The sequence below is a fragment of the Drosophila teissieri genome, chromosome 2R (assembly GCF_016746235.2).
Source record: "Drosophila teissieri strain GT53w chromosome 2R, Prin_Dtei_1.1, whole genome shotgun sequence".
NCBI lineage: Eukaryota > Metazoa > Arthropoda > Insecta > Diptera > Drosophilidae > Drosophila > Drosophila teissieri.
The window spans coordinates 4,595,605-4,623,363 of record NC_053030.1 but is presented as its reverse complement, the minus strand read 5'-3'; the positions used below and the strand labels follow the sequence as shown (position 1 = coordinate 4,623,363).

At 40.8% G+C, this 27,759-nt stretch overlaps 3 protein-coding genes and 1 pseudogene across 9 annotated transcripts; 2 read left to right on the top strand and 2 right to left on the bottom strand.

The window, feature by feature from the left end:
- The first annotated feature begins 266 nt into the window (after positions 1 to 266).
- LOC122612842 (plasmanylethanolamine desaturase) lies at positions 267 to 5,328 on the top strand. Of its 3 annotated transcripts, none has more exons than XM_043786695.1 (7): positions 267 to 411; positions 712 to 898; positions 3,571 to 3,811; positions 4,052 to 4,263; positions 4,328 to 4,546; positions 4,601 to 4,770; positions 4,837 to 5,326. In XM_043786695.1, the coding sequence occupies exons 3-7, from the start codon at positions 3,574 to 3,576 to the stop codon at positions 4,925 to 4,927; spliced, it is 930 nt and encodes a 309-aa protein (XP_043642630.1). In that variant the 5' UTR covers positions 267 to 411; positions 712 to 898; positions 3,571 to 3,573; the 3' UTR covers positions 4,928 to 5,326. The 3 variants fall into 3 exon arrangements, with proteins under 3 accessions (XP_043642630.1, XP_043642632.1, XP_043642631.1); XM_043786696.1 differs by having other exon boundaries at positions 288 to 405; XM_043786697.1 differs by lacking the exon at positions 712 to 898 and having other exon boundaries at positions 279 to 411; positions 4,837 to 5,328.
- A 564-nt stretch (positions 5,329 to 5,892) lies between these two features.
- Positions 5,893 to 6,707, bottom strand: LOC122612844. Of its 2 annotated transcripts, XM_043786699.1 has the most exons (2): positions 6,409 to 6,707; positions 5,893 to 6,345 (listed from the first exon to the last, which is right to left on the bottom strand). In XM_043786699.1, exons 1-2 carry the CDS (start codon positions 6,664 to 6,666, stop codon positions 6,031 to 6,033), a joined length of 573 nt encoding a protein of 190 aa, XP_043642634.1. In that variant the 5' UTR covers positions 6,667 to 6,707; the 3' UTR covers positions 5,893 to 6,030. The 2 variants fall into 2 exon arrangements, with proteins under 2 accessions (XP_043642634.1, XP_043642633.1); XM_043786698.1 differs by having other exon boundaries at positions 5,893 to 6,707.
- A 702-nt stretch (positions 6,708 to 7,409) lies between these two features.
- Positions 7,410 to 8,254, top strand: LOC122614403 (annotated as a pseudogene).
- Positions 8,255 to 25,537: 17,283 nt separating this feature from the next.
- Positions 25,538 to 27,073, bottom strand: LOC122614097 (venom allergen 5.02). 4 transcript variants are annotated; one of them, XM_043788573.1, is made up of 3 exons: positions 26,514 to 27,073; positions 26,068 to 26,456; positions 25,538 to 26,014 (listed from the first exon to the last, which is right to left on the bottom strand). In XM_043788573.1, the coding sequence occupies exons 1-3, from the start codon at positions 26,631 to 26,633 to the stop codon at positions 25,543 to 25,545; spliced, it is 981 nt and encodes a 326-aa protein (XP_043644508.1). In that variant the 5' UTR covers positions 26,634 to 27,073; the 3' UTR covers positions 25,538 to 25,542. The 4 variants fall into 4 exon arrangements, with proteins under 4 accessions (XP_043644508.1, XP_043644507.1, XP_043644506.1 ...); XM_043788572.1 differs by having other exon boundaries at positions 26,065 to 26,453; positions 26,514 to 27,069; XM_043788571.1 differs by having other exon boundaries at positions 26,065 to 26,456; positions 26,514 to 27,067.
- Positions 27,074 to 27,759: the final 686 nt, after the last annotated feature.

Genomic DNA, 27,759 nt, shown 5'->3' with positions numbered 1-27,759 from the left:
CTATCGATACATTCAGGGGCGGAACACCTATCACTGGGGTATTCCCCGACCAATGTTTAGTTTGATACATTTTTAATTAGCTTATACTGAAACTTTGATTGAACTATTTTCATAAGATGTACTAAATATTATACAAAGATTTATAAGCCTTAAGGCTTGAGCAGCTATAAAACTATCTTATATAACCTATACTTATGAATTATTTTATTAAATGTTTAATTACTCTCGTTTAGATAGAAACCTACATATATCAAGCAATCAAGCAAGCTTTGTTTGCGGTTGTAGTTTCAAAATTCTAAGTCATAATTTGCACTTGCTTAACCGTCAAAATTACAATATTTTTAACAACGACAAAACGGCTAACATTACAGACTGTGGCGTTTGAAACCGCAAAAATAAACCAACGTAACGGTAGTGGCCGACACTCACGTTTACACCCACACACACGCGACTTCGGGGCATGAATGAAAATGGCTGCGCCGTACGATTCGGTTTTCCCGTTAGTTTAGTTTCTTTCGGAATTTACTGGTGCAAAGTAGCGGTACTATTACTGCAGCTCCCGCGCCCGCGTGTGTTTGTGAGTGCGAGAGTGCGCGGCGTGCGTGTGTGTGTGTGTGTGTACGGTGGGGCAGCCTTAAATCACGTGCATACAAAACCCGAAAGAAAAAAGCACGGCATTTATTTACATTTCGATGCCACTATAAAAAATAGGACGTCGACGCCTGGGTTCGCTGTAAAGCGCCGCTAGTGAATGCCCCACAATTTCTTGCGTGTGCACATGCTTTTGGTCCTAATCAATAGTTGGCAGACGGTCATTTAGATTTAATTGTTGAAAGAAATAGGCCTCAAACAACAACATTGGAGCTCCGACAATAACAATAGAAACACCTGCAAAGCGGTGAGTAATTTTCGCTTGCTTTAAAAATAGAGCCGATTGCAGGTTTCTTATCAATTCGCGAAAAGTCGCGACAACAAATAAACGGGGCTATAAATACCGCTATGCCAACTACAAATGTTTAAAAGAAGAGCGCAGTTAGGACGGGCAAACAAAAGCTGGTGGTTTTGTCACCCGAAAGGAATGGGGTGGACCTTTTCCAAACAACCTGCCTTTGGAAAACGAAACAAACTTTCCCATTTGGAGTGTCTTCTCGCGCATTTCGTGTAATAAATTGTTTCTTTCCCGCGGCGCCACAACAAAAATCGTGGCTACATTGTGCCAAATTATTACCTGTTGGCTGTGCGCCCTTTTTTATGCCTTGCGCAAGCAAACAAACGAATAATTAGCCAGGTGGGCGGTTCGAAGGACGGAATTCTCTGTTCTCTGGACAACAAATTTTTGAAAGAACAGGTTAATGGGATTTCAGTGCGTTGATATTTAAATCGCTTGAAAAACTTGGCAAAAGTAAGCTAGGAAAACGCGTAAAATATTGATTATTATTATATTAGTATACATATCTTATAATAATTCAAGTAATCAAGTTTTAAATTTATTTTTTTGTTTTTCAATTCTTTCAATGTGAAATGGTTACCTGACATACATTGAACATTTTTTTTGCAACTGGAATAAAATTTAGTTAGCAAACAAGTTGATCGCACCCTGTGGCTACAGGGTATCTAAAACAGGCGTGGGCGTCCCTGAAGTCGGCGCCAAAGAATTTAGTTGCCGACATTCTCACATTCATTTGGGTTTCGCCGCTTAACACCGCCCACCACCCACAATCGCTACATTTACACCCACAACTTCAGGAGTTGGCATGTGTTTTTACACCCGTTACTCGTGGAGCATAAGGGTATGCTCGATTCGTTGAAGATTATGTAACAGGTACAAAAAACCGTATCCGACCCTATGAAGTATATGAATCCCGGATTGATAGGTTTCATCTCTACCGTCATAACAAAGTTGTCTTCAAGACGAGTCTGACATGATCTTTATTGGGATTCACAAAAACTGAACAATTGAGATCATTCACGAAGGTATCCGTATCACGAATAGTATGCCGAACAACGTTCTAATTGTAATATTCTTTAAAAGGTTATAACGATTATAATCGTCCGATCCTTGCAAGGATCCTTGCACCTTCTTATTTCTTTTAATCGGTAAAGGGTATCTGATAGTCGAGGCACTCAACTACAGCGTTCTCCCCAGTTGAAATTGAAATCAGCACTCTACTGGGTTCATTCCGTCCGTCTGTTTATCCTGGCCGGTGCACGTCACCTGAAATGTTTGCGTTTGCCAGCTGGGCGTATTGGAACTCAACCGTCCCATTACAGGTCCTGTCCTCGTGTCCTTCGGACTCTCGGATTCGGAAACATTAGTAGCAAGGAATATATGGCCACGCGTGTTTCGGAGGTGCTTTATCAATAGGCAGTTGCCGGTTTTGATTAATGTGTTTTCACCATTAGTTCCCTAATGAAATACGGCCCTTGAAGCATTGGAACAGTTAATTTGTGTAATATTTCCGATTCGTATTGGGATAATTTGTTTAACTGCGAGCGCGTTTGTCAATTTCTAATCCCCATTGCGCTTTGGGGGAGTAAGTATTCTTAATTCATAAAAAGTCAACGGCAATCAATAAACTATTGCTTTCTAGTTAAAGAGGTCATATTTTCTGGCATATTTTTTATTTTATATGAAAAATTAGTTTGATCTACTGATCGAGGTGCCCCGGTCTTATTACCATTAATATTGGTCTGGACTGTTGACTGTGCTTCAAAGTTCTCATCCAGACTGTAATCTTCGGAAATAGTATATCTTGAGGTGTAAAGGGCATAGTAGTTTAAAATAATAAAATAACTTTATTTTGATCCAACTTGAAGTGCAAATGAGACTTTGTTTGTTGTTCACGTTTTACGCCCACATAACGTGTTTGAACCCATTTATGAGCGAGCAGTGCCTCATCAACTATAAAGCAGCGAATAACAAAGAAACAAATAAGCTGCTAAAAATATAATACTAATATAAGCCCATCGCGTTAATCAACCTACCCAAAAAATAGCCTTCACAACAATTTAAATACCAATTTGCCTAATTAAGGCACATCCAGACCGCGCCTCCGCCTATGACAACTCAACTGAACTCAACTCAACTTAGGTCAGCTCATTCGGTAGGGTTAGCTTCTGGTGGTCCCTGCAGACCAGGCGTAAGTCCAAAATATTGCGTGACCAGTCGCTTGGTGCTGAAGAGGGAGGGAAGTCGGTGCAGCTGGAGGTAATGACATCAACGAACGACGCAACATGCTGGGATCCCTGACCAGAGGTCATCCTTTGGAGCTACGCGACGGACGGTGTGTCCTTTAGTTGCGCTGCAGCGAAAGCTGGTGGTTTTCGAAAACATTTTAATCATTTAAATATATAGATATACGTATTTTATGACCACATGGCTGGCCCCGCAATCATCAATTATGTAGGGGTTACCAATTGATCCAGATGCCATTATTCACAGGCAATCAAATCGGGTGGCCTGACATTGAATTCAGTCATTGCATTGAATTCAATCAGTCAGGAACTGTCGTCAAGGCCTCCAAGCCGTTTACTTCGCTCAACTCCTCTTTTAAACTCCTCCATCCGCAGACGATGACGGCCAAGAGCGATATGGATATTCTGGCCAACTCCATGTACGAGGACGACCCCAATGGCAACTTAGCACCCGCCGCCACTGACGACCAGGAATCGGTTAATCCGGAGGAGCTAAAGGTCACCCCCACTGGCACCAATACAACATCCCCCAACTCAACAACCATAACTTCGACTTCTCCGCGATGGGGTCCGCAGAATAAGGGCGCTCAGGAACTGGCTTTATTGTACAGTCCAGGTGAGCAGTTCACACAGGCTATATACTATAAGGCTGTTGCGGGTAAAGTTACTAGAAGGTGAACTTCAAAGTTTATATTTATAATATTTCAATAAAGTACATGCCCTGAATTGCTAAAAATAACCTACAGAGTTACAAACCCTGACTTCCTTTACCTTAGTAATGGGTATATGATAGTCGAGACGCTCGACTATAGGGCGCACTCTTGGATTCAATGACTTCCATTTTTTATTTAAATAGGAAAACGTGCCCAGGAAATCATTTGCGTATACACCTGCATTGGCCTGATGATCATCAACCTGGCCTTGATCGTTAGGCACCTGAGATTGGAGCGGATTAGTGTGGCTTTTCTGTCCGCCCTGTGCGGCATTATAACGGCTGACTTTGCCTCCGGCTTGGTTCACTGGGCGGCAGACACATGGGGATCGGTGGACATTCCCATGATTGGAAAGGTAAGCATATACATCGAGACTTTAATGTGTCAACTGATATAGAATATATTTTTGATTATTTTAGAACTTCCTCCGACCCTTTCGCGAGCATCATCTAGATCCCACATCTATAACGCGACACGACTTCATTGAGACGAATGGCGACAACTTTATGGTTGGCATACCAATTCTCGGGTACTTGGTCCACTATTTCTACTTCAGGACGCCCAGCGAGATCCAGCAACACTTCGGCTGGATAGCCTATGTGTTCCTCTGCTCCATATTCGTGGCCATGACCAATCAGGTATATCGAAACGTTTTTCCTTGGCTGCCAAAACTTAAAACGTACCCTATTAAGATACACAAATGGTCGCATACCTATTGGGGATTGCCGAGGTGGGTCCTGTTACTCCAGAGCTGTCACATAATCCTGCCACGCAAGCATCATCGAATACATCACGTGGCGCCCCATGAGACCTACTTTTGCATCACCACCGGATGGCTTAACTGGCCACTGGAACGCATCAGGTACGGCCCTCTATCAAAACAACTATGATGGTTATAATGGTTATAATGGCTTATGTATTCGAGTAGATTCTGGTCAACATTCGAGCTTATCATCGAGCATTTTACGGGGCTCAAGCCCCGCGATGACGACCTGAAATGGGCCAAGAAACTCACATAGGCTCGCTGCCCAGCGAATGTATATAGGAAACATGGACCAAAAGCGGCCTTAAATTGCTGAACGTCACCTTCATATGTTGTCATACAATCGGTATTTCTAACAGAATGAAGTAGCTTTAAATGAGACAAGATTGCATACATACTTATTAGGTTTATCACATAATTCTCAGTTGCATGTTTGTTAAAAATAGTTGATTGTTTTAGATTAAGTTCGTGTTTTTGAAATACCATATTGCTATTGTACACCTGCACACACTCGCACAATAGAGCGCATAAACTAATTGATCTCGCCACAGATTAATCGTACTACGAGTGAGCCTTACGTATACCTAAATAATAAGTGGAACAGATTAATAACTGTTGAGCACAAGCTTGGCTGGTCAATTTTTAAAGATTTACACAAAATATAAGTAATTACTTGATATATATGTAAGCTTGAAGAGCAATACCGTCTGAATACGATCTAATAATCGCTGCTTATCGATGGCCTAAAGTAAATCAATTTATTTACAACTATACATACATAAAAGATACAATTAAACTAGGAGCTGTATGCAATCAAATATGTGACTTCAACCTTTGCCTTAAAACGATTTTATAGTATAACCTGTTCTGGACAAACGAAAACCGTTTTAGTGGACATACCTTTAGTGGCAAGTGTAAGAGACCAGTTTGTATAATTTATTTCCAAAGGATTTGGCTATGTGCAACTGTTTTCAAGTAATTCACTAGAGTTCAGAGTGATCGGCGTCGAAGAGGCTAGTTGCTTATATCATTTGAGCTGTTGTTGCACAACGCAGTAACTTTAAGACGGAAATATTCTTTGTGATCTGAGAAAATAAATCCATAAGCTGAAAAGCCGACATCGACGTGGTATATATTTATTGTATGTTGTACATCTATGTTACGAAGTAAGTTGCAAGTGAAACAAAAGAAACCCTAAACGGTAACTGTACCTTATTCTTAATCCAGCTAAGAGAAAACGACTATGTAATTTGTAAATTGCTGTTTTTATATTTATACTTTTATTTACTTATGTGTGATTTCCATTAAAGGGGTACATACAAATATTTCAAAAATTGTAGGTATTGTGGCCCTTCGGTATTAAGTTTTGGAAGCCTTGTCTATGATTCTTTGCAGCTTATCCCTCTTCTTTTGGGCATCCCTCTCCCGGGCCTTTGTCCACATGGCGATCTTCCGCCGTGTGCGTTCCTCGTGGACAGCCACCTCCATTTCGGCACGGGCTTGGTACTGTCTGACCTGAGATTCGTTGTGGAGGAAGAAGGGTCTACAGCTCCTGCGCATCCAGCTTTTGCAGTTGGCGGCTCGATTTCTCTTTTTTTTTGGGGCTGAAGCAGGTGGAGCTTCCTGGGGTTCCGGTTTCGGAACCTCAACTTCCTTTAATTCTATGTTTCGACGCTTCATTCGACATAAAAGAACGAACAGGATAACGATTGCGCAGAGGACCAGAAATAGACCCACCAATCTTTCTGGATCAAGAGCGTTCTCCACCTCCTCAACCTCATCCAGATCATCCAGCTCATCCAGATCGTCCAGATCATCAACCTCGTCATTCTCTTTAGCCACTTCCTTGGCCAATTCCCGCTTGAGCCGATGGCAATCTACGACAGTCATGGCCTCCACACCTGCCTTATAAAGAACAGGCGTATTGTCTACACCCCAATTGGGCAATGTATTAGCTTTGAAGAGATCCCGACATTTGGAGTAAACCTGGACCATCCATTTCTGGCACTCTGGCCTGTTGATATCGACTTGGCAAATTGGATTCATAATCATTGAAATATGATACAAAAAAATGTTTTTTTTTATTATTTATCAGATGATTACATATAAATATCCCACTACGCTTCGATTTCAGATTTTCCTGTTTTTACACTAAATCTCAAGTTAAAAATGGTTTATATCGTATGCCAACAAATCCATTGCTGCAGTTAGTTATATTCCATTTCCATTCCAAAAAAAAAACGTTCAACAGAAATATTAAAATATATTAAAAGTTATTATTGGTTTTCAGTTTATAAGAATCGCTTTCACTATGGGTATTGGCTCCCACATTTTTGGTTTTCTTGCATTTGCAAAATGTCATCTCTGTATTTTAGTTGTTCTTGAGCAATTACCAACAGGCTCTGCAAGGTGTTTATAGTTTCAACTTTATTTTTTATTACTTCAGATTGGTTCTGGATCCAGAAATAATTGGTGATGCTTTGTTTATAGGAGCTACTCCTGGTTTTAGTATTGAGATAAACTAAATCGATTGAATCGAGCCTGAATAAGAATATATATACGAGGGTCGTTTGATAAGTCCGTGACTTTTTGTATTTGCCGCGCACCTGCTCTAAATACAACACTGCTCCTGTCAGCAGTTATCGATTAACAGCTGACTGTAAAATTTTGAGAAAGCTGCGTTTTTTGTTTGCGTTTTATAGGCATTGAAAGCAGACGATCTCGTGAATTTTAACGAAATGGAAAAAAGTGAATTTCGTGTGCTAATTAAGCATTATTTTTGCGTAAAAAATCCATCACCGAAACCAAGGAAAGACTTGATAAATATTATGGGGACTCTGCACCATCAATTTCAATGGTTAAGAAATGGTTTACTGAGTTCCGTTGTGGTCGTACCAGTACAAGTGATGCCGAACGTTCAGGTCGCCCAAAAGAGGTCGTCATGCCAGAAATCGTCGACAAAATCCATGGAATGATATTGGATGATCGGAGAATGAAAGTGCGTGAGGTAGCTGAGGCTGTAGGCATCTCAACTGAACGGGTACATCACATTTTACATGAATATTTGGACATGAAAAAGCTTTCCGCGCGATGGGTGCCGCGATTGCTCACACACGACCATAAGCGCAACCGTGTGACCATTTCAAAGGAGTGTTTGGCGATGTTCAACCGCAATCCAAACGAATTTTTGCGCCGTTTCGTTACCGTAGACGAAACATGGATCCACCACACCACACCAGAGACCAAAGAACAATCAAGACAGTGGGTTTCTCCGGGTGAACGTGCACCAAAGAAGGCCAAGGTGGGTCTGTCGGCCAACAAGGTCATGGCCACAGTTTTTTGGGATGCACAAGGTATCATTCACATCGATTACCTTGAAAAGGGTAAAACGATCACCGGCGAATATTATTCAGAGCTTTTGGACAGATTCGATATTGATTTGAAGCAGAAACGACCGCATTTGGCGAAAAAAAAAGTGCTGTTCCATCAGGACAATGCACGGGTGCACACGTGTGTAGTCAGCATGGCAAAATTTCATAAATTGGGCTACGAACTGCTACCCCATCCAGCATATTCTCCAGATTTAGCCCCCTGTGACTATTTTTTGTTTCCAAACATGAAGAAATGGCTCGGCGGTAAGACTAAGACAAACGACTATTTTGAGGGCCTTGAGAAAACCTATTATTTGGAAGGAATAAAAAAATTGGAAAAACGCTGGACTAAATGTATAGAGCTAAAAGGAGATTATGTTGAGAAATAAAACGCTTCTTTGACGAAAAAAATATATTTTATTCAAAAAGTCACGGACTTATCAAACGACCCTCGTACTTTATATGGTCGGAAACGCTTCCTTCTGCCTGTTACATACATTTCAACGAATCTAGTATACCCTTTTACTCTGCGAGTAACGGGTATATCATCCACTGTGAGAAAATATGAAAACTTTTGAAATTAATTGTATTTTTTGGGCGGATGTGTGATCATGTAAAATTAATTTAAGTTTAAGCATGCAAATTCTATAGACGATTACGCTGTTCGAGTTTCGAAAGCAAACGTTGCTACTCCCAAAACAAACTTCCATTTCCATTTTTTTCAAAAATGCTGTGATTTTGTTTTTTTTTTATTAGTCTAGTAAATTTCTATCGATTTGCCAAAAAGTTTGACTCTGCGAGAAACGGATATAAATATTGTATGCGATGCGGTACCCATATAAATGGATAGGATAATAATTGGGCGTGTCAACCATTTTATTTACGACACAAGTCACAAATTTGCTCTGTGATTAGGTAAACTATATTAGAGGTCGAACTGCCGAAATATCGCCCTCTAATTATTTTATGTTTGAGGTACTTTATCATTTTAATCGAGCAATAAGGATTAAAAATGGTAATAGTAAGCAGGTAAGCCTGATCTTCTATTATAAAGGAAGAAGAAGCCTCGATGACAGAACTATGGATCTGAGAAATCTTTGAAAAATCCTTTATCGAAAACATTTTATTAGGATCCTAATTTAGATTTCTTATTATAATTTCGATCGGATCGTCTAGCAAAAAAGATGCACTAATAAAATTTTATGGTATTATATGTTCTTTTTATGGAGTATTGGAGGTACATTGGGATATCAGAATATTGAATCTTACGAGAAATTGCGGATGTATTGACCATTTCTTTAGCATTTCTTTAGACTCGGCGACATACAGAGGAAATGTGATAACATCGTCAGGATAGCCAGCAGCGTCGGACTTGAGATAAACGTAGCAAAAACAAAAGCTAAGCGTTTCGACCACTCCAACCAAGGAAACATAACAATACATGGGAACCGAATCGAGTTCGTCACCAGCTTCCCATACCTTGGCAACATCATAACCAACAGTGGAGGCCCGCTTAGCATTTGGGAGACTATACCGCATATGGAGAGACAGACAAATCAGCCGACGCACGGTGGTCGGAAATCCAAAATTCCTGGCCAAAAATCAAAAAGCCAATATTTTTCGTTTGTTGTAACATCTTTATAGGTTTTGGGGTCGCTGATTACGAAAATGATAAAAAAAATCAAAATTTAAAATGGCGGATCCAAAATGGCAGACATTTATGCCAAAAATAGTGCGTTTGTACTGAAATTCGCTCATTACCAGAATCAAATCAAAAATTCAAAATAATGGATATTTTTTTCAAGAAGAACGACATTTATGAACATGTTCCATGGAATATTATTTATTCGTTCTCTTATCTGTTATTACATATATCTATATTACAAAAAGGTACGATTTCTTCAAGTACATAATTCATCACTATCCGAACATCCGTCAACGCTTTCAGAATTTTCTTCCTCCGATTTACTACTTTCTGTGTTTTCGTCTTCAGAAGTATATTTCTCGTAACAGCGTAGTGCGATCGCTTCTGGAAACGAACTTTTTCCCTTTTTCGGAGTTGCCTTTCGTAGGCTTGAAATTAGCGGATCTGATGAAGCCAAGAGTCGGAGAAAAATGTCTTTTCTCGTGAACATTTCCGCGAGTAATGTTCTCCGTAATGCTCTCCTGAGCTTCTTCAGATAGCTGTCCTATCAGTAAAATTGCTAATTGGACGATTCGTGGGCCATGGATCAGAACTTTATGTACGGTTGTGGACAGTACCATAGATATAAACGAACGAAAAGATCAGCAGTCTCGTTGCAATATATCTCGAACAAGTCTACTTTGACATTGAATCCACTAGAAATAACTTGCAATATGACATGACATCTTTTCATCAACTCAGGATCGACCCGAAGAATCCGAGAATCCCAAGAATTCGTCGCGACGAACAAAGCTCCGGATCTACAATGCGTGTGTGAAATCCATACTGCTATACGGAAGTGAGACATGGCTCGCAACGAAGAGAATAACGCAGAAGCTGCAGGATTTCAGCGACAAATGCCTGATAATCATATGTGGAGTATTCTGGCCAAACAGAATAGCCAACATAGAGCTGTGGCGCGTTACGATCGAGCCCCCGATACACACCCAAATAAGGAAGAAGAAATGGATGTGGATAGGGGACGCTCTGAGGAGAAACCCTAGAAGCATAGTAAGGATGGTAGGAAGACCAAGAGAAACATGGAGAAGAACCGCTCAACCAGAACTTTCCCAAATAAACATCACATGGGAAAATGCTAAACAGACAGCACAAAACAAAGTTAGATGGATCGCTCTCGTAGATGCCCTAAGTTCCCGAGAGGAATACAAAAAGGAATTCAAAACAAAAAAAAAAATTAAATAATTAATTACTTGGAAGTAACTAATGGTGTGATTTCGTCTGGTACGTCAGCATACTAGTGCCACATGCCTGTTAGGGACGTGGGCCAAAGGAGTTGCGTCCTGGGTAGGCACGCTTGCTGCCGGCTAGCTCGTCGGATGTGGGCTCTTTGGGAAGTCACTCTACCGATGGGTCGGCGGCATGAAACTGCTTTTACTCTCTTAGTACTGATTGGGCATGGTTCTTTTCGTGGTTTATTTCCCATCACTTACGAGGCACAACGCATTGTAGACCCTAACAATTTCTTGCGTATGGTCTATCACCTCAAACTTGTTAACGACGTTGGCCCATTTTGGAGATCCTTAAACCGGTGCTGCACGAAACGCGATGTAAAAGTGGTCCTTTGTGCTTAAATGTTCCTCTCGACACTTTAGCTGCCCGGTTTGATCTAAGATTATTCATATATTTCTTTTTCTTGTTTCTCCTCTATTTTCTCTGAAGTTGGACTCTTTTATACGGGAGCTAGAGCTTTTCTTTTGCTTCCGTGTTCTTGGTTCGTGTACCTAAGTTTTTCCAGTTAGACGCCCGTTTCCCATCATTCCAGCTCGTTGATCGACTTCTGGATTATGCTTTGATCAGCTGGAGCAATTTGCAAGCGAGTTTCTTCAGTTTTGTCGCAGTTAGCATTTTGCACTTTCGGTGTTGGCCCTTCTTTAAACCAATGTGTAGATATATACGCGAGGCGGTTATGGCCAAATGAGTGGCCTCAACCATTCCCTGAGAACAGAAATGGGGTCTAATGCGCCACGGACTGAGCTTGTGGACAGTTAAGTCATAAATGAAGTTGCTCCTTTTCGGTTTTTCATTATTGTTATTATCATTCTTCAATTTTGTTTGATTGTGACTGTACGTATTCAGTGAGCGAAAGTCAGTTAAATAAATACTACTCTCAGCTGTTCAGGATTGAGAGTTACTTAAAACAAGACAAAAATATCGGCATAGCGTGGGCGTGGCACAGTTTTGGATCACTATTGCACTGCGTGGGCGTGTTGATACCAAATACATCAGATTGTGCATCTTAGGGATTATACTGACATTTTTCTAATATTCTAGCGTTTGGCTCCCAAAATCTACTCGTTCATCCGCTTGCCTTTACCTGAAGTTCAGCGAATACGTGATAATAACCTTAAATGCATCACAAAATCGCCAGATACGCACCCCTGTTAATGGACCCCGCACACTGGAGCCAGATACATCATTTTTAATACACTGCTAGAAACATAATGAATGAGTAAGGTGTAAGAGAATACTGATAAAGTTAATATTTCAACCATTTTACATAAGCCACCAAGAGGAGCCACAAAACCACAATTTACCGAAAGGTGGAGCCAGCGATGGGAAAACCATCGCTTGGTGGAGCCACTGAATATTCCATTTGCCACCAGGTGGAGCTGCGCAGCCTCACAAATACCGCCAGGTGGCGCTATTCTTCCCCTATATGTTGCCAAAGAGGAGAAATGTTGCGGCAACAAAAGCAGGGGTAGAGAAGAGGTGAATTACTTGTCCACTCAAGTTTGATTTGAGACCGAACCTGTTCGACTTCAGCATAAACATGTTGGCTAGCTGTTTTCACTCGAACCGAAGGGGGGGAAAAAGGTGAAATATTTTTACACTCAAGTTTAATTTGAGACCGAACCTGTTCGACTCCAACATGTTTGAAGCCAACATGTTGGCTATCTGGTTTCAATTAAACCGAAGGAGAAACGAATGGAATTGGAACTGAGAGAGCATTTTTGTCCGTACATATAATTTTGTTTTAAGCAGTCTTTTTTTTCTCTTTCAACTATACGTTCCAATAGGAATTCAAATGGCAACCGAGAGTTTTATACTTCTGTTAAATATTTGTTTTGATTTACAAAATAATAAGATCACATGCATGAACATGTGCATTATACAATCTACAAGGTTATCATAGTTGTGACACTTAGTTTAACATCATCCGATATGTAAAAACTAAAATAAGAATAAATAAAATCTACAAAATAGTGGTATTGTAATTGTAATTGTGTTATTGTGTTCCGCTTCCCGAGACCGCCACTGTCGTCAGGTTAAATGCTGGATCTTGGATGGGAAATGGGAAATTCATTTGAATAGGCTCTGAAGGACTGACTGATGACGTGTCAGAAGGCAGCAGAAATGTTAATTAGCCGCATTTGTTTGCTCCCAGCTACGATTGCATTCCGGCCTTTGAGCTGCCTAATTAGAAATTCATTTTGAATTGACCTCCGCAGAGCAAATCAGCTGCTCAGCAATATTTTAGATTGACCCCTTATATAATGGGTTGGATACAGGTACTCTTGTCTAAGACTTATGGAACATACAAATGTACGTACATTTTGGCTTGAATTTGTATTTATTTATATACAGATGTATCCTTTTTTTCCACGAATACAACCCTTTGTTTCACGTCTTTTTGTGGATTGCATAAGTCTCCGAGGATTATGTGTCAGAAAAAGGTTGCTCCCCTATTGTGATGCCCTTGAGTTTAAAAAGTGACAGTTTTTAAGAAAATATAACATGCGTGATTTTTCGATCATCTAAGCCTGCCAAATCTTCATAAATCATAACTGGCTTCAATAAAAAGTAATGTCAACTAGAGTTTCGCTTCGGATTTGATTGCATCCCTGGAGCCATCACTTTCCTAGCCTGGGTCACGTTCGACTCGCATCCGCATCCTGTGGCAACTTTGCGTGCCCTTCAATGCTGGAAATTATCATATCAGCCACTTCCCACACCTCAAGTCATACACTTACTTTCCTTCCAGCTACTGGCGCCATTTATCTGTTGGTTCTGGACGGAAATGGGAAAAAACTCAGGAAGCCAGGAAGCCAGGAAGCCAGGGAGAAGAATTGGGTTATGCCATCGTTCAAGAAAAGTGAAATTAGCATAAAGTTCTTTCTTTCTCCTCCAGTTTTGTGTACTTTTTTATTTGCCGCCGCCGCCGCCGCCGCCTCAGCGTGGCTAACTTTTTGCAACGTTGTTTGCTGTCTCCTTGAGTATTGTTTGTAATATCTTGGGTGTCGTATTGGTCCTCGTCCTGGTTGCTGGTTGCTGGAGCTTCTCGCCAATCAACCGAATGGCGACCGCTTAGGGCGTTAGTGTTTTAGCCCCAAGTTTGTGGGTCGCATTGTCTAATTTTGCATTAAGATATGTAAATATTTATGGCAAGGGTTGCGGCGAAGAAAGGACTGAAAGGGCGTTGAATAGAAAGCTCGAAAGTCCTGTGAAAAGTTTTATTGCGGGTTAAAACTAGGAGTTGTGTGTTGAGTAGTTTAATGCATTTATATATGTAATACTATAAATGTAAACTTTTAAAATTATGTATCATCAACACATCAATGGATTGTTTTATTTAATTGCCTAAACACAGTGCGATATATTATTATCCTGTATTTTCTATGCTATGCACTCAATATGAAATATATTTGATTTATTTAACCATAATTAACGAACTGCCACAATATGTAATTTGTCAAAAAAATACTATAAATAAATATTTAAATGAGTTGTTGTATTTGAAAGTATCATCTTTGAATAATCCTAATTTCATAATCAATGGCTTTGAAAGTTGTATGTTGCCAACATCTTTAATAATACATTACGTAATGTTTTTAAATTTGTATTAAAAAAAGGCAATTCAGTGGGATGGTTAATGGCGCACAATCAAAATAATTCCGTGTAATTTATTAATGCCGCGTGTGGCACAATTCGTTTCATGAAGCACGTAAAACGGATTTAACGGCCAGATAAGGCTGGACCTGTGCAGATAAAGGTAGCTATATAAAGGACATCGGTTGACTGGACATGAGCCAGGATTGGCTTTAGCCACTCACACTCACACACAACCATTGTTGTGGGCTGCAGCATATTGAGCGACTAATTAAAACTGAGCTCACATGACCTCCTCCTCCGGCTTTTGACCCAATAATCTTTCTCCTTCACATAACTTTCCGCTCAAACAGGCCAAGTAGCCAAGTATAGAGTTCAAAGGCAAATTGACAAGAGATGAGCAGGAAAATGTGCATAGTGCAACTTATATACATATATTACAATTTATACGACAATGGACTAATTACTAATTGCAAATGGAATGGAAACTTAACATATGAAATCAGGCATAGTTTCTTTGCGACTACTGCGGAGCTTAAAGTTTCTCCCATGCAAAAACGAATAATATAATTAAGTAGTGGCTGAACTACATGTTGTTTGTTTACATTCGAGGAGTGTTGTTTTTGAAAAGCACGGGCCACCCATCAATCAGGCCTAATTGAAACGAGGCACTTTGATATGCCACTCACGTTCAGTATCAATTAATGCCACAATGAACCCATCAATTTTGAATTGCGCTCACCCAACAGATTGGCAAACAAACATTACGATGAAATGGCGAACGGATTAATTATTTATAGCCACTCTTTGCGTCCCTCACTTCGCCGGTCTAAGAAGTCGTGAACTCCACTTGGGTCTCCACTCGGGTCTTCGAAGAAATGTCCAAATGGTTTCTTTGCGAACTTCCCTGAAGAAGGACTCGGAGGTCGGAGGTCGGGCCAATTGCAAAGTTAAATTCTAAACAAATTTAATTGAAAAACTTTCCCGTTTCTTGCAATGCCAATGGACAGATTTTTACCAGGTCCGAGGGGTCCTGTGAGTCCTGTGAGCCCTGAAGCACCACGGAAGGCTACAAGTGCATATGCAATTGTTGGCCCTTGAAGTTGCAGTAGCTGTTATTATTATTTTTGGTAGTTTCCTCTTTTTCATGTTGGCTCGAATGTCGCGATTCACTTGAGACTCGTTTAGCATTTAGCTCTGGCCCTCTGACTTCTGGTGCTGTGGTGCTGTTGGCCCCTTGGCGAGCTTTTCCTTATTTAATTATTTTCTAGATGTTTTGCCCAAAAGTCACCAACGAGCTGCGAAAAGTTCTCGCTTGTTGCCGAAATTGAAATTATAACTTTTGACTGCTTTCTGTTGCGTTGTGGCTCACACCGGGAAATAGTTGGATGGCTGCAGTTGGATACAGCAGTTTTGGTTTCGCCTATCTGGATCTGGGATACCAAGTTTTGGGCATGCACCATTGAAACCTACATTAAAAGCGCCGGAAAATATGAGTTTAAATATTAATGCTTACGGAAATGTGCTCTAGGAATTAATTATCAATCAGGAAGTAGACTTTTGAATGGAATATAAAACAGTAGGGGAAACTAAACTTTGCTCAGTCCCCAAAGCAGCCCAGTTTAGAATATGTGAAGAAGCTAGCATGCTTTACTGAACAAATAATGCAATTTGTAGAACAGTATGGAGATATCTTACTTCTCTCAGCACACTCTTAACGTGGAAAAGTCCCAATTTGTTTTATCAATAGTACAGTGACAGAGGTCGTTCCAGTTCTCCATGGCGATTATCCAATTCACTCGAACTGGTTCGCTTGCGATATTATTCGTGCTACCGTAAGCGTACATAAGTGGCCCATTATCTTCAATGAGACAGTTTTAATAGAATGGAAATCAAATTGAATCTTATTTTAGCATCCACGCTTTACGCAAGAATTCCAGACTAACATTTCGAGCAGCTTGCGAGAACGAGAATAATGATTATGCAACGTGGGATAAAGTTTACATTTTCAAAGTTATGATGATTTAGAGCCAATTGCCTTAACTTGGAGTTAAATAAGCTCGGAAGCGGTTTTATATATACCTATTGCATATATTTCCGACGTCTACGATTTAAAATAATTTATTTGGCAACCTTTTGAAAGCGTGTGACACTTCGCCCTTTCGAAAGGTTTAACTTCTTGCAATCTTTTTTATCGGTTTACTTCCTACCAACTTCTTCGATTTAATTTCGCAACTTTTCCACACAGTTATTTTCGATCAAAAAACTCCTGCATTCAGACAGATAGTTCCTATATGAGAGGGGAGATAAATCGCAGTCATTCAGCTGGAAAATGCCCTTAAGTTGGCTCGACTGTCTTAGTGTGTGCTAGTGCTTAAGATAAATATGCATTACCCTCAAATATATAAATTATACATATATGTACATATGCGTGTATGTAGCATGTGTACTTCTCGGTCTTATGCTGCTATAGATTTATATGAAAACTCAAGGATCGACTGCTTCCTCCTTCAAGACTGCCGCTGTGTGCGTGTGTATCTGTGTGTGAGCATGACATTCACCGGCTGCAAGTGGCTTCTCTGCGGAGGAAGGGGCAAACTGGCATACGCATTGCACACAAGCTGCTGACGACCAAGTTATGTCCTTGCCGTAACATATACCAACTGCGTACCACAGTGGAGCCTTGCTATTGACTGAATCGAGAATATGCTAATTAAATATTGGGTATAATCGTTCGGAAATTGAAATTTGTTTAAGCTTTAACATTATCTTGTAAAATATTCAGTTACTTTCCTGTTTAGCGCTATCAGAGTTCTTCGTATACCTTTGATTCTTATTCTTTCAGCCCTGGAACTGTGATTTACAACTTAAGTATAGTATACATTTCTATTATTTCAAGATACTTCTAACCAGCTTTTATGGTATTTAATATTGAGTGAACTGCACAATATCTTTAAGTATGATTTATCTGACGTACACCGGTATGCGTTATACATATGAATGCTCCTTCTGTAGCATGTGCGCATTATTTTTTGGATTTATTTTAATTTCCACTTGTAAGTGTTGACTTGAATTTCTGCCATCCTGCTGTCAGCAAGCACACAGACAGTCAGACAGTCAGACAGAAAGGACGAATGGACGAAAATACAGCAGGACCTACTCGCATGTAGTATGTAGTATGCCTCATGCATCTCAGTTTCCAAAGAGTGTGGAAGAAGCACATCGGTTTTGGTTTCAGTCTGTATCTGGCTCGATTTTGCTCGTTCTTTCGGTCGCAGCATCCTGATGTGGATGTATTCGCATCTCTTGCTTTTTTATTGGACCTGTGGCCCACTTTGTCTCCGACTTGCAACTTTTTGTTTCGCCTCAAGATCCGTCTCTGCTGCTCCCTGCAGCAGCTCCTGCTGTACGTTTTACACTTTGTCGCATTGTGCGGAAGTGTGCGGCACTTGAGAACTACTTTTACTTTTGTATGTACGCAACATCGTAGGCTGCACCTCGATTTTCCTTCGACTACCCTTAACGCCGGCAATCCAGAAGTTTGCAAGGGGGTTCGCCTTTGCCCTTTCACATATCTTCGTGTCACCTTGAGTATCCGGTTTGTCTGTCAGCGGGGATCGACGGCGTTGTCCTCTTGAGTCCTTGTTCTGCTTTGCATGTCCTTGCCACTCGGCTGTGTTTGGATCCCATTAATAAACGAAGCGAACCGGACTCCTGCAGAATGAACAAACTGAATGACAATAACAGACGGAGACGGCGACGGCGACGGAGACAGGTATTTTGTCGGTTTCCCCTTTACATATTGACAAACAAAAATGAGTAGACTAAAAGAAGGGGAAAACCAATAGCAAAATGGCTTAGCCTTTAAAATAGAGCTTAGGACATGTAGGGAGAAAAGGGAAGTGAAAAGGACGTCGGTTGCGCTAATCCCATATTTTAGGAAGTTTTATTCGAAAGTGTCAAAGTAAAAAGGCACGACCAAGTTATTGCGAAATAAAGAATCGGAAAGACAGTACAGGTGTCCCAAACGCGGCATTGTAGACGCGTGACCGAGAATTTTAATAACCCATTTCTAATTGGACCCAGCAATTCTCAACCTTCTAATGGCTTTGGCTGTTCTCAGACATAAAACCCATAATAAGGGCACAAATTATAATGGACCCATAACGATCAAATTGTGGAGACAGAAATATTTGTATTCAACAGAGTCGAGTGAAAGGAAAGCGCAGAGGGACCGAAATCCAAGGGGAAGTCATAAAAAGTTTAACACCGCGGAATCGCCATGCTGCCTTGTTTTTCTCTTTATTTTCCCAAAAGGTTCTTTTATGTTTAAATTGGCTTTTGCTTTTTTCGGTTCCTCGTTCGTTGGGCTTTTGTGCGGTCCATAATAAAGTTGTAAAGCCAACTATTTATTGCTCGAAAATGTTTATCAAAGTAACGTAAATATTTAGTTTGTAACTCTGCGGTATTTTATGGGCCTTTCCCATTTTTATTTATTATTTTTTCAGCCTGCTAGGCTCGGGGTGTATGGCCTTTAAATTATAATTTCCAGCTCGGATTTATTTATATATATTTGGTAAAATGTCTCCACTGTATGCAGAGAAAGTTGTCATACGGTTTAAGGTGAGAGTACGAACCCAGCACTCAAAAGTGCGCTATTGAAAGATTGCGTGACTGGTAAAATCAAAGATTTGCCAGTACATAAATATGTTCCCTTAAATGCAATTAGCAGTGAAAGTTCCTTTGCTTCTACTACCTTTTCGGTTAGTAATTGGATACCTGAAAGTAAAACAAACGTAGAACACTCACAATAAGAAAAACGAACGCAATTGGCCAGTTAAGGAGTGAAAATTCGTTAGAATCGCGTGACGAAAGCAACGGGTTCCCTGCCGTACATTTTTTATGGCCCTTTAAAGCCGGAAAGTCGAATGACCTAACGCGATGGTCAACATGCTATGAGCGGCCGACAAAACACTTTACTTAACTCGTTCCAAAGCTGCCACCAGACACGGATTTAAATTACCCCTTCTTCTGCATTTGCTCTGACACATTATCAAGGCCTTAAGTGCTCAATAAAAAGGTGGCGATTTAACAGGGAGAAACGACAAATTTAGTGCCTGCTTTCTACTTGTAGTCTTTTTATCTTATTAGGCAGCGCTTGTTTAAGTGCTTTAATACGGATATCTGAGTATCTTGCATCTTAAATTTCTTTTAAAAAGATGTTTGTTATATCAATATTTCGCCTTTCCATAATTTAATTTATATGGTTTTTTTTATCTGGTTAGTATATTAAATCATTACTATAGTTAACAACAGTTGTTTTTATTTATTTGTTTTGCACACGGTGGCATTCAGTTATTTTTAATAAAGAGTTATTAACTTTAACTTTACTTGTCATCAGCTAAAAACTAAAAACACGATCTCTTAGCCACAAACTCGAACTTGACAAGAAATGCTTGGCTTTTCGTTGACCTTTATGGCGCAGATTGTCAACTAATTAAGGGGGACTATGTGGAAGGCCCAAGCACAAAACGAAACCGAATCCTTGTTCGCCACACGGTTTTACGGTTTTTAATTAAATTGTTTTGCTCTTTTTCGGTGGAACCAGTTTTGCCCTGGCCTAGCTTGGACTTTGCGGTGAAATTTACAATGTAATTTCCGTGCAGGGGACTCGACAAACACTCCCCACTCACTGCCACTGTGCTGCAGCGCACTTGAATTTTAATAGAAACTGCAGCCGCCGGGAAAAGTCGGGAAAAGTCGGGACCTAAAGGAGGGAAGCTGGAGAAAAGGCGCCAAAAACGCGAGTGTGTGAGTGTGTGGCCATTTGTCATAACTCTCGACTGCGCCTCCAGGTATGCAACGCTTTGCAGTTCTTCTTCCATTCAAAAATGAAAAGTACAAGATGGGGCGAGTAAAGGAGCTCGAAACGTAGTCAAACCGTCCGAATTTATCACAAACTCTCATATCTGATCTCACTTATCCTGCAACACATCGCATTAACATTAGTATGCAAAGGAAACCCGAGGGCCTAAAGGGATGTTCTGTTTTATGTGTCATGGCAATAATAAACTTCATCACTTTATGCTTGGCACCACTTTATTTAATTGATTAAAGTGGCTACAGAGTTATTGTATCATATCAGAGTCATCATGGCGATAGATTTTCCTATTTTTCGTATTGAACGGAGAGCTTCGAACAAAAATCGTAGACAATTTTCTTAATAAAAAAATATATATTTAAAAAAAATAATAGTCTTATCGCAAATTAATCGCATTAAAATAAAATATCTTCAACATATTATTTAGAAAAACAATTTATATTATAATTTATATCATAAATGTTTGACATTTACCATACGGAAAGGTTAACCACATCAAATCACTCTGGGGTTAAAAGGAAGGAAATTATTTCAACAAGTTACAAATTTTCGGAGTACGTGCCAGTTTGGGTTCGGTCCAGGGCCCATTGTTATGTGTGTCGCGTAGATCTGATCAATGACCTGCGAGCATTCCACATCCACATCGCCATCCACCCATCCACTCATCTACCCACCATTCCCACCATTCCCACCAGTCCCAGCACCATCCACGTCGCCATGCTCATCGTCTTCCACAGTCACGGAGCTGTGTGTCCCATTAGATTTCAATAGGTCCTGGCTCAGGGTGCTTTTCTCTCGTTTGCGTTGGTTTTGTTTTTTGGTTTTTATCAACCACTGCCGGAAATTGTGACAAATTGATTGAACTAAATGGTAAAAATATCAGGCATCAAATTGCCTGTGACGATAAGAGAGTGAGCTTGTCCATTGAAATGGACTGAAAATCGGAATGGATAGGCGTGCTTCTGAATGGAAGGACATGTCTGCCTCGGTGAGTCCTGGTCTCGCAATATGCAGGCAGAGCAGAAACGCACGCACTTTCAACGAGACATGTTTTATATGTCAGTCTCAAGTGTCTTCGCCAGACGACAACAAAAACATTGAGACAGGCTTCAATTTCAATGCGACTTTCGTGCTGCCTTCTTGTACTTGCACCACGAGTTTATGGCGCACTAAAGCAGGAATTCAAAGGAGCAAAGGAGCAAAGGAGCAGGAATTCCCCGGAACTCACTTTAATTCGTGGAGCCACGAGTAGATGAAAAGCAAGCCTAGCAAATAGTTGTGCTTCTTAAATGAATGACTCTTGAAAAGGCTGAAAAATTAATACAGTATAACATTTATTACATCTCTCATAAAACTGGCTGTACAGCATCTTACAACGTCGAATCACGTCTTCAACTCAACCCTTCTCAACTTTGCTTCCCAATCCCGGGACCAACTAGAACCTGCCACTGACAATTATGGCCCTCCTTCGCTTTTGGCCAGAAAATGCGACCAACGAAGTGTCAAAAGCAAGAGCAGGACAACTTTGCGAAACGAAGATTGATTCAACTTTCGGACAGCTTTGGCCAATCTCGAAATGCATTTTTATTCGCCATTCCCAGTTTTGGCAATTAATCAAAGTACCAAGTAGGTTTGTTCCTGTTGTATGCAATGCAGATTGATTAATTGGACTTCATTGCCAATGCAATTAGAGGTTAATTAATTAGTTTTCAAAAACTTTCACCAGTAAAGTGTTGAGGGGTTTGTGGTCGTAATGGAATGAAATGTTTTTGCCATATAACCTTGAATTAAATAATTTTTTTATTTTCCCTCAGTCTGTTTAAACTTTATGTAACTTTTTTGTTTCGTTGCAAAATATTTACGCTCATTGTTCGCTGTGGAAAAAGTAGCGGAAGCAATTAATAATGAAAATCGATTGGATGTACTTTTTACATAAAATGAACAGGTCAGTTGGTCAATTGAGATACAGTTGAACCCAAATCAATTCAGCAACCTTGTTGAACTTTTTCCATAATTCAGTTGTCGAAGACTTTGAATCTTTCTGGTCGTCGGGGTCCTTCACTTTTTGCAATCTTTGCCGCTGGGTTGTTGTGGTTGATTCAGTTTCCTTTTCGGGTTGGAGTGGCCTCGAGTGGATTTATTGTTTCGAGTGGCAAACACAAATATCCCCAGCCAACACCCACATCAATCCTGGCCGCACGTTGTCGACTCCTGTCAGCCACAATATCCTTCTTGTTAACAAAAGTCGGGCCCTGAGATTTGGGGTACCAAACACTGGCTGTATCCGACTGGATGGATGAGACCACCGCCGCACACTTTGTCACTTCAACTTCGATAGGTCGACATATTTCTTATTGTTGATAATCTTTCTGCTGACACGGCCACATGCATGTGAATTGAAGACTGGAACGCTCCCAGTTGCTCCTCCTTCATCTCCATTTCATCTTCCAGGCCAGGAGACAAAATGTGGCAAGGGTCTTTGTCTCTAACTTGGCAGCTTCTTGCGGCTTTTTTGTTGGCTTTGTGTGCTTTATTGTTATCCCATGACTTCACCCAGGACCAAGTTCTATGAAAGACAGGCGGCATTGTTTGCGGATTTCCGAGGGATTGCATTGCCTTTAAAACTTACGCTGCATTCGAATAACTTTGGACTGCACTTGTCGACGGGGACAAAAAGTTGTAAGGTTGACCAATTTAAAGTTTATTTAATTATACTAGTTAGGGAGTATGGGCGAACAGAACATTCCCATTTAAATTCAATGCGTACCATTTTCGCAATTGAATAATGTATTGTGGTGCGAGCTCGCAGAAACCATTTATCAGAAATCGAATTAATTATATTTTTGAAAATATGCGTAATAAGGTCATAATAATACACCACACTGAACTCAACACAAAGCTTTAAAATGTACATATTTATGTATACTTACAATGACTGTCGCCCTCCTCTCTTCTGCTTCCCTTAAACTCATTTTGTATCTGAAAGTTTGCCAAGGGAGTTAAGCATCTAAAAATTTCATAATTTGTCTTGTCATTAAACCAGCTTCTCCCATTTACATTCACATTCACATTTCCATTCCCATTCCCATTTCCCAGCGACTGCATTGCAGCAGGAAGGACATTTGTGTCACTCGTAAATTTCCAATGCCGGCAACAAGCCGCCAGCATTCGCATTCACATTTTATACTATACTTCCTTTTCTTCGAATTTTTTCCTCGGTTTCCGCTGCGCTCAATTCCCAATGTTGCCAAGTGGCAGTCATTGGCTTTTGCAGTGGCTTCTCGATTTTTCGGATAGTGCTTAAACATTTTCAGATTTACTGCCACCAGAACTCAGAACTAGAAACCCGAACCGCACGCGCCATAGAATTTATGAGAGTGCCGAATCTTGACGTTTTCGTGGCGCCACATCCAAGGACAAAGAGACTGTCGTCATTCCTACACTGACTATGCATAATGAGGAGTAGTTCCCAGTGTTTGGATACAATTTCTACTTGTACAGAATTCTTTGAAGGGAGAACGCAACTTTAATAAGGGCGAATATATCTTGTATTGAAAGGTTCAACTTGGCTTCGCCGAAATGTGGAAAACACCTTTTAGCAGAGTCTAACCGGCAAACTTCGTATACGCTAACCATTTTCAATTTGGCGCCCAATCTAATTAAAGCTCATTTATGCAAATTTCTTATTAATTGAGCAAAGGAGCGAACAAGGCATTGTGTTGATTTATGCGCCCAGTGGGCTCATAATTTAACAGACACCAAGGACACAAGGACATAATAGTCTTCGCCAGTCTTTAAATGCGCCGATGAACTCGGACCACATTTTCCCACTGACGCTTGAATTATGCAAGTTAATTTGCAGCTGCCTGAAAATGATGACAAGAAATACCGCCAGCACCAGCCCCAGCACCAGTACACCCACACCCACTCCCACTCCCACTCCCACCCATAATAAAACCCATACCCACGCACAGTGCACAACAGGGCAGGACTTCTGGCTCCTGGCAGGCTAACAAGAGTTATTTCCCACAGACCGGAAGTGAAGTCGACATAAATTGCGGTTAGTGCTAGACTGCCCACCCTCCCCCTCGAAAGCCACGTTGGCCATTTAATACATTGCGACAGCCATTCAGGCTGGGCTCTTCCTCAGAAGCAAGAAGCGGAATCCACCCACCACCTGGTGGGGAAACTCCGGGGCAGAAGCTGGTATTAAAATTCAGATTGGTTGCGTCACAGTTTTGATGGTTTAGCCGGACGGGTTAACCCGGGCATTAGTATGCGAGGAAATATTAAAACCTAACTTGAAGATCTTTGCTGTGGAATCATCGTATTTTATGCTGATGCTGGCTTAATTATCCAGTCAAACCAACCACCACGGATACCCAGTCTTATTTTAGTAACTACAAACCCAGCATCGAACAAGGACTCAATTCACGATGATAACCGTTCAGTACTCGTAAACCGAAAGAGGATTAAAAACTGAAATCATTGTTGTGGAAATGTGCATCAGGAAAGGACTTTTATTTCGTGAAATTGATTGAATTCCATTTTCACTTTGCACCCAATCCGAACTGCAAAATGGCAGGCTGAAATGCGATGAACTAAGGAAATTTCAGACTCCTGCAGTTCTCTCTCTTGATAAGTTTCAGTCTTCCAGTAGAAAATTCACTGTTTTCAAGGGAAACACGCCTTGGCTCTGCAAAAGGGGAAACACGAACTTGTTGTCCTGGTTTGTTACTTGTGTGCGGTCGTTTTCATTTCATTTACGGTTGCACTTGAAGTGCCTAAATGCGGCCGGCATGAGAGACCTGGTTCCTTGATTTCCCAGGGTGCCAAGGAACCCACTTACCCGAAACCTCATCCATACGAGAGCTTGCATTTCAAATACTTTTCCTGACCATTCGCATATCGTGGTGGACCGGAAAAGTGGACTACGAATCGGAGGCTGTTTATGAATGGGGTATGAGTCACACTTTTCAGCTTTCAGATCAGATCGCAAATCTTGTAACCATTCTCAGAAGAGATACACCCAAAAGATGACTCACTGTCCATCTCATTTGATTAGGAAGTAACTTTAAAACAAATTTTTAATGCCTTTTATTTCCGTTTTTTCTAGGTGATCCTAAAAGGTCTTCTGGATTAAAGTCGGGGTTGTCTGGTAACGGAGGCAACACGTCATTTGGGTCGTAAGTTGGAAGTGTATACACGGTGGACATGTGATTGACATCATAGTCATATTCAACATTCTCCTTTTGACCATCATTATAATCATTTTCAGGTTCTTCGAATAAAGAGCCGCCACTGCAGCTCTTCACGAGCTCATCTTTGTGACAAAGATTCGTGTATTTTTTATTGGTTCCCTTCATGCACTCCGAAGCGGGTTCATCATCGGTGTCCTCGTAGACAGGATTGTCTTCATCTTCGCAGAGGCTCACTCCGCAGTTGTAAACGCACTTCAGCAACTGGTGGACCAGAGCTGGTCTAATATATTCCACTATGGCGCAGCCCACGCGGTTTGCTCGATCCCTCAGTACCTGAAAGTAGTTTTTGGACAGTTCCCTGAAACAAATCTTCGATAATATTTGGCAGTTTCCGGTAAATGGACTTACTGCTGATTGCTAGTCCATGAGAAGAAAAGCTTATGCACTTCGTCTTTACTGCTTGGGTCAAACCAGTGATCAAGTTGTTTCCTCAGGGCGTCCTTTTTCGAGGTCATACAGAAGTACTTTTCCAGCGAGTAGCTGACTTCCCCATGGTTGTAGTTCGGTGTTATGGCACACTGATCTCTGATGGGCTCACACCGACGCACCAGAGCACCAGCTACTTTGGCCAGTTCCGGATCCCATTCGATCGTGGTCATCCTGGCCGCCTTCGCATGCTGACCCATTCCGCCGGCAAACTTGTTGCGATATTCATTGTGCTGGTCCACGATAAGGTATATCATATCCCAGCTCATTTCCACAACAGCAGTGGCTTGTTTGGGACAAGTAGAGTGAAACTTCTGGAAGAACTTCTGTTAGGCGATCTGAATGACTGGAATTACCCATTTACTACCCACTCCATTGTCCTCGCAAAGCACGTGTTGTCCTCTGCAAAGGTCAGTTTGGCACCATTTACTTGAAGCGCCTATATCTCGAATAAACAATGTGGAGAACAGCAGCCAGATCCACTTTATCATGGCATAAATAACAAAAGGTGTGTGCTCCGGCAGAGGTTTTAAAATAAATAAATCGAGCCCTTGACGTGCCTATATTAAATCTTGAATTTTACGCTTGATCCGCGACTAATTAGGCTGCTTATATTTCTGATTGAGAGCAGCTCCATTCACTTGTTATACTCCGAGTGCCTTAGGGCATGGATAAATTTGAATAGAATCAGGCTGATTGGCCCTTTAGTTCTTCACATTTAAAGATATTTCACTATTTCTAGAATGCCTTTTATCAATTATATGTTGTTGCATTAAAACTCAAAGCAATTCGCCTGGCTCATAAAGAAAAGGCATAGGCAATTGATTCAGGAAACGACTTAAGCTTAAGTGGCTGTCTGATTGCAGAATTTAGTATTTTAATGAGGGAATTAAGAGGGAAAACTCGTTTCCGTACTTCTGCTTTTGTGCTGCACTCAATTGTCTCGTGAACTTTTCAGCCCAACGTTCTTTATTCAAGCGATCGGGAGTAAAATCCCCTGTTTAGTTGCCGTGAAATAATAAATCCAATAATACACACATTAGCTGCACCACATTTGCCGCTTAACAGGGGCTCAGCTAAAAAACGAAGACAGATTGCCCAGTTTTTTCCCTTTTTTGTCTGTTCTGCTGCAGTTCGTTAAGCCACTCAACTATCAGACTAATCCACTTATTGGTGGTTGGACCGAAGTAAGTACAAAACTATACAGCAGTAGAGCAGAAGTTCGATTTTATGACTTAAATAAGAATTTAATCGAATAAGTTGATGTAAAAATTCAGTAGCAGTTTTAAGGTCTACCAAATGGACGGGTTCAATTGCAAGCCTTAAAAAAGTGCGTTTAAAAATCACAGAGTTCCACAGCTATTTCTCATACCCCGTTTGGTGGCTGCTGCAGAATCTGTACATCTTTGGACGGTTTGATGTTATTGGTAACAAAGAGATGGCACCGTTACGTCGAATTAATTAAACTAATTGAGTTTGAAAGGTAACGAACCGAGAAGGCGATGGGACACACAGGGGGCAAAAATAAAAGTTTGAAAATGTGCCGAAGTCGTTACATCCGTTTTTCACGCCATGTTCGTTTTCAAAGTGAAAAAACGCGATTAAAGTTTGCATCCA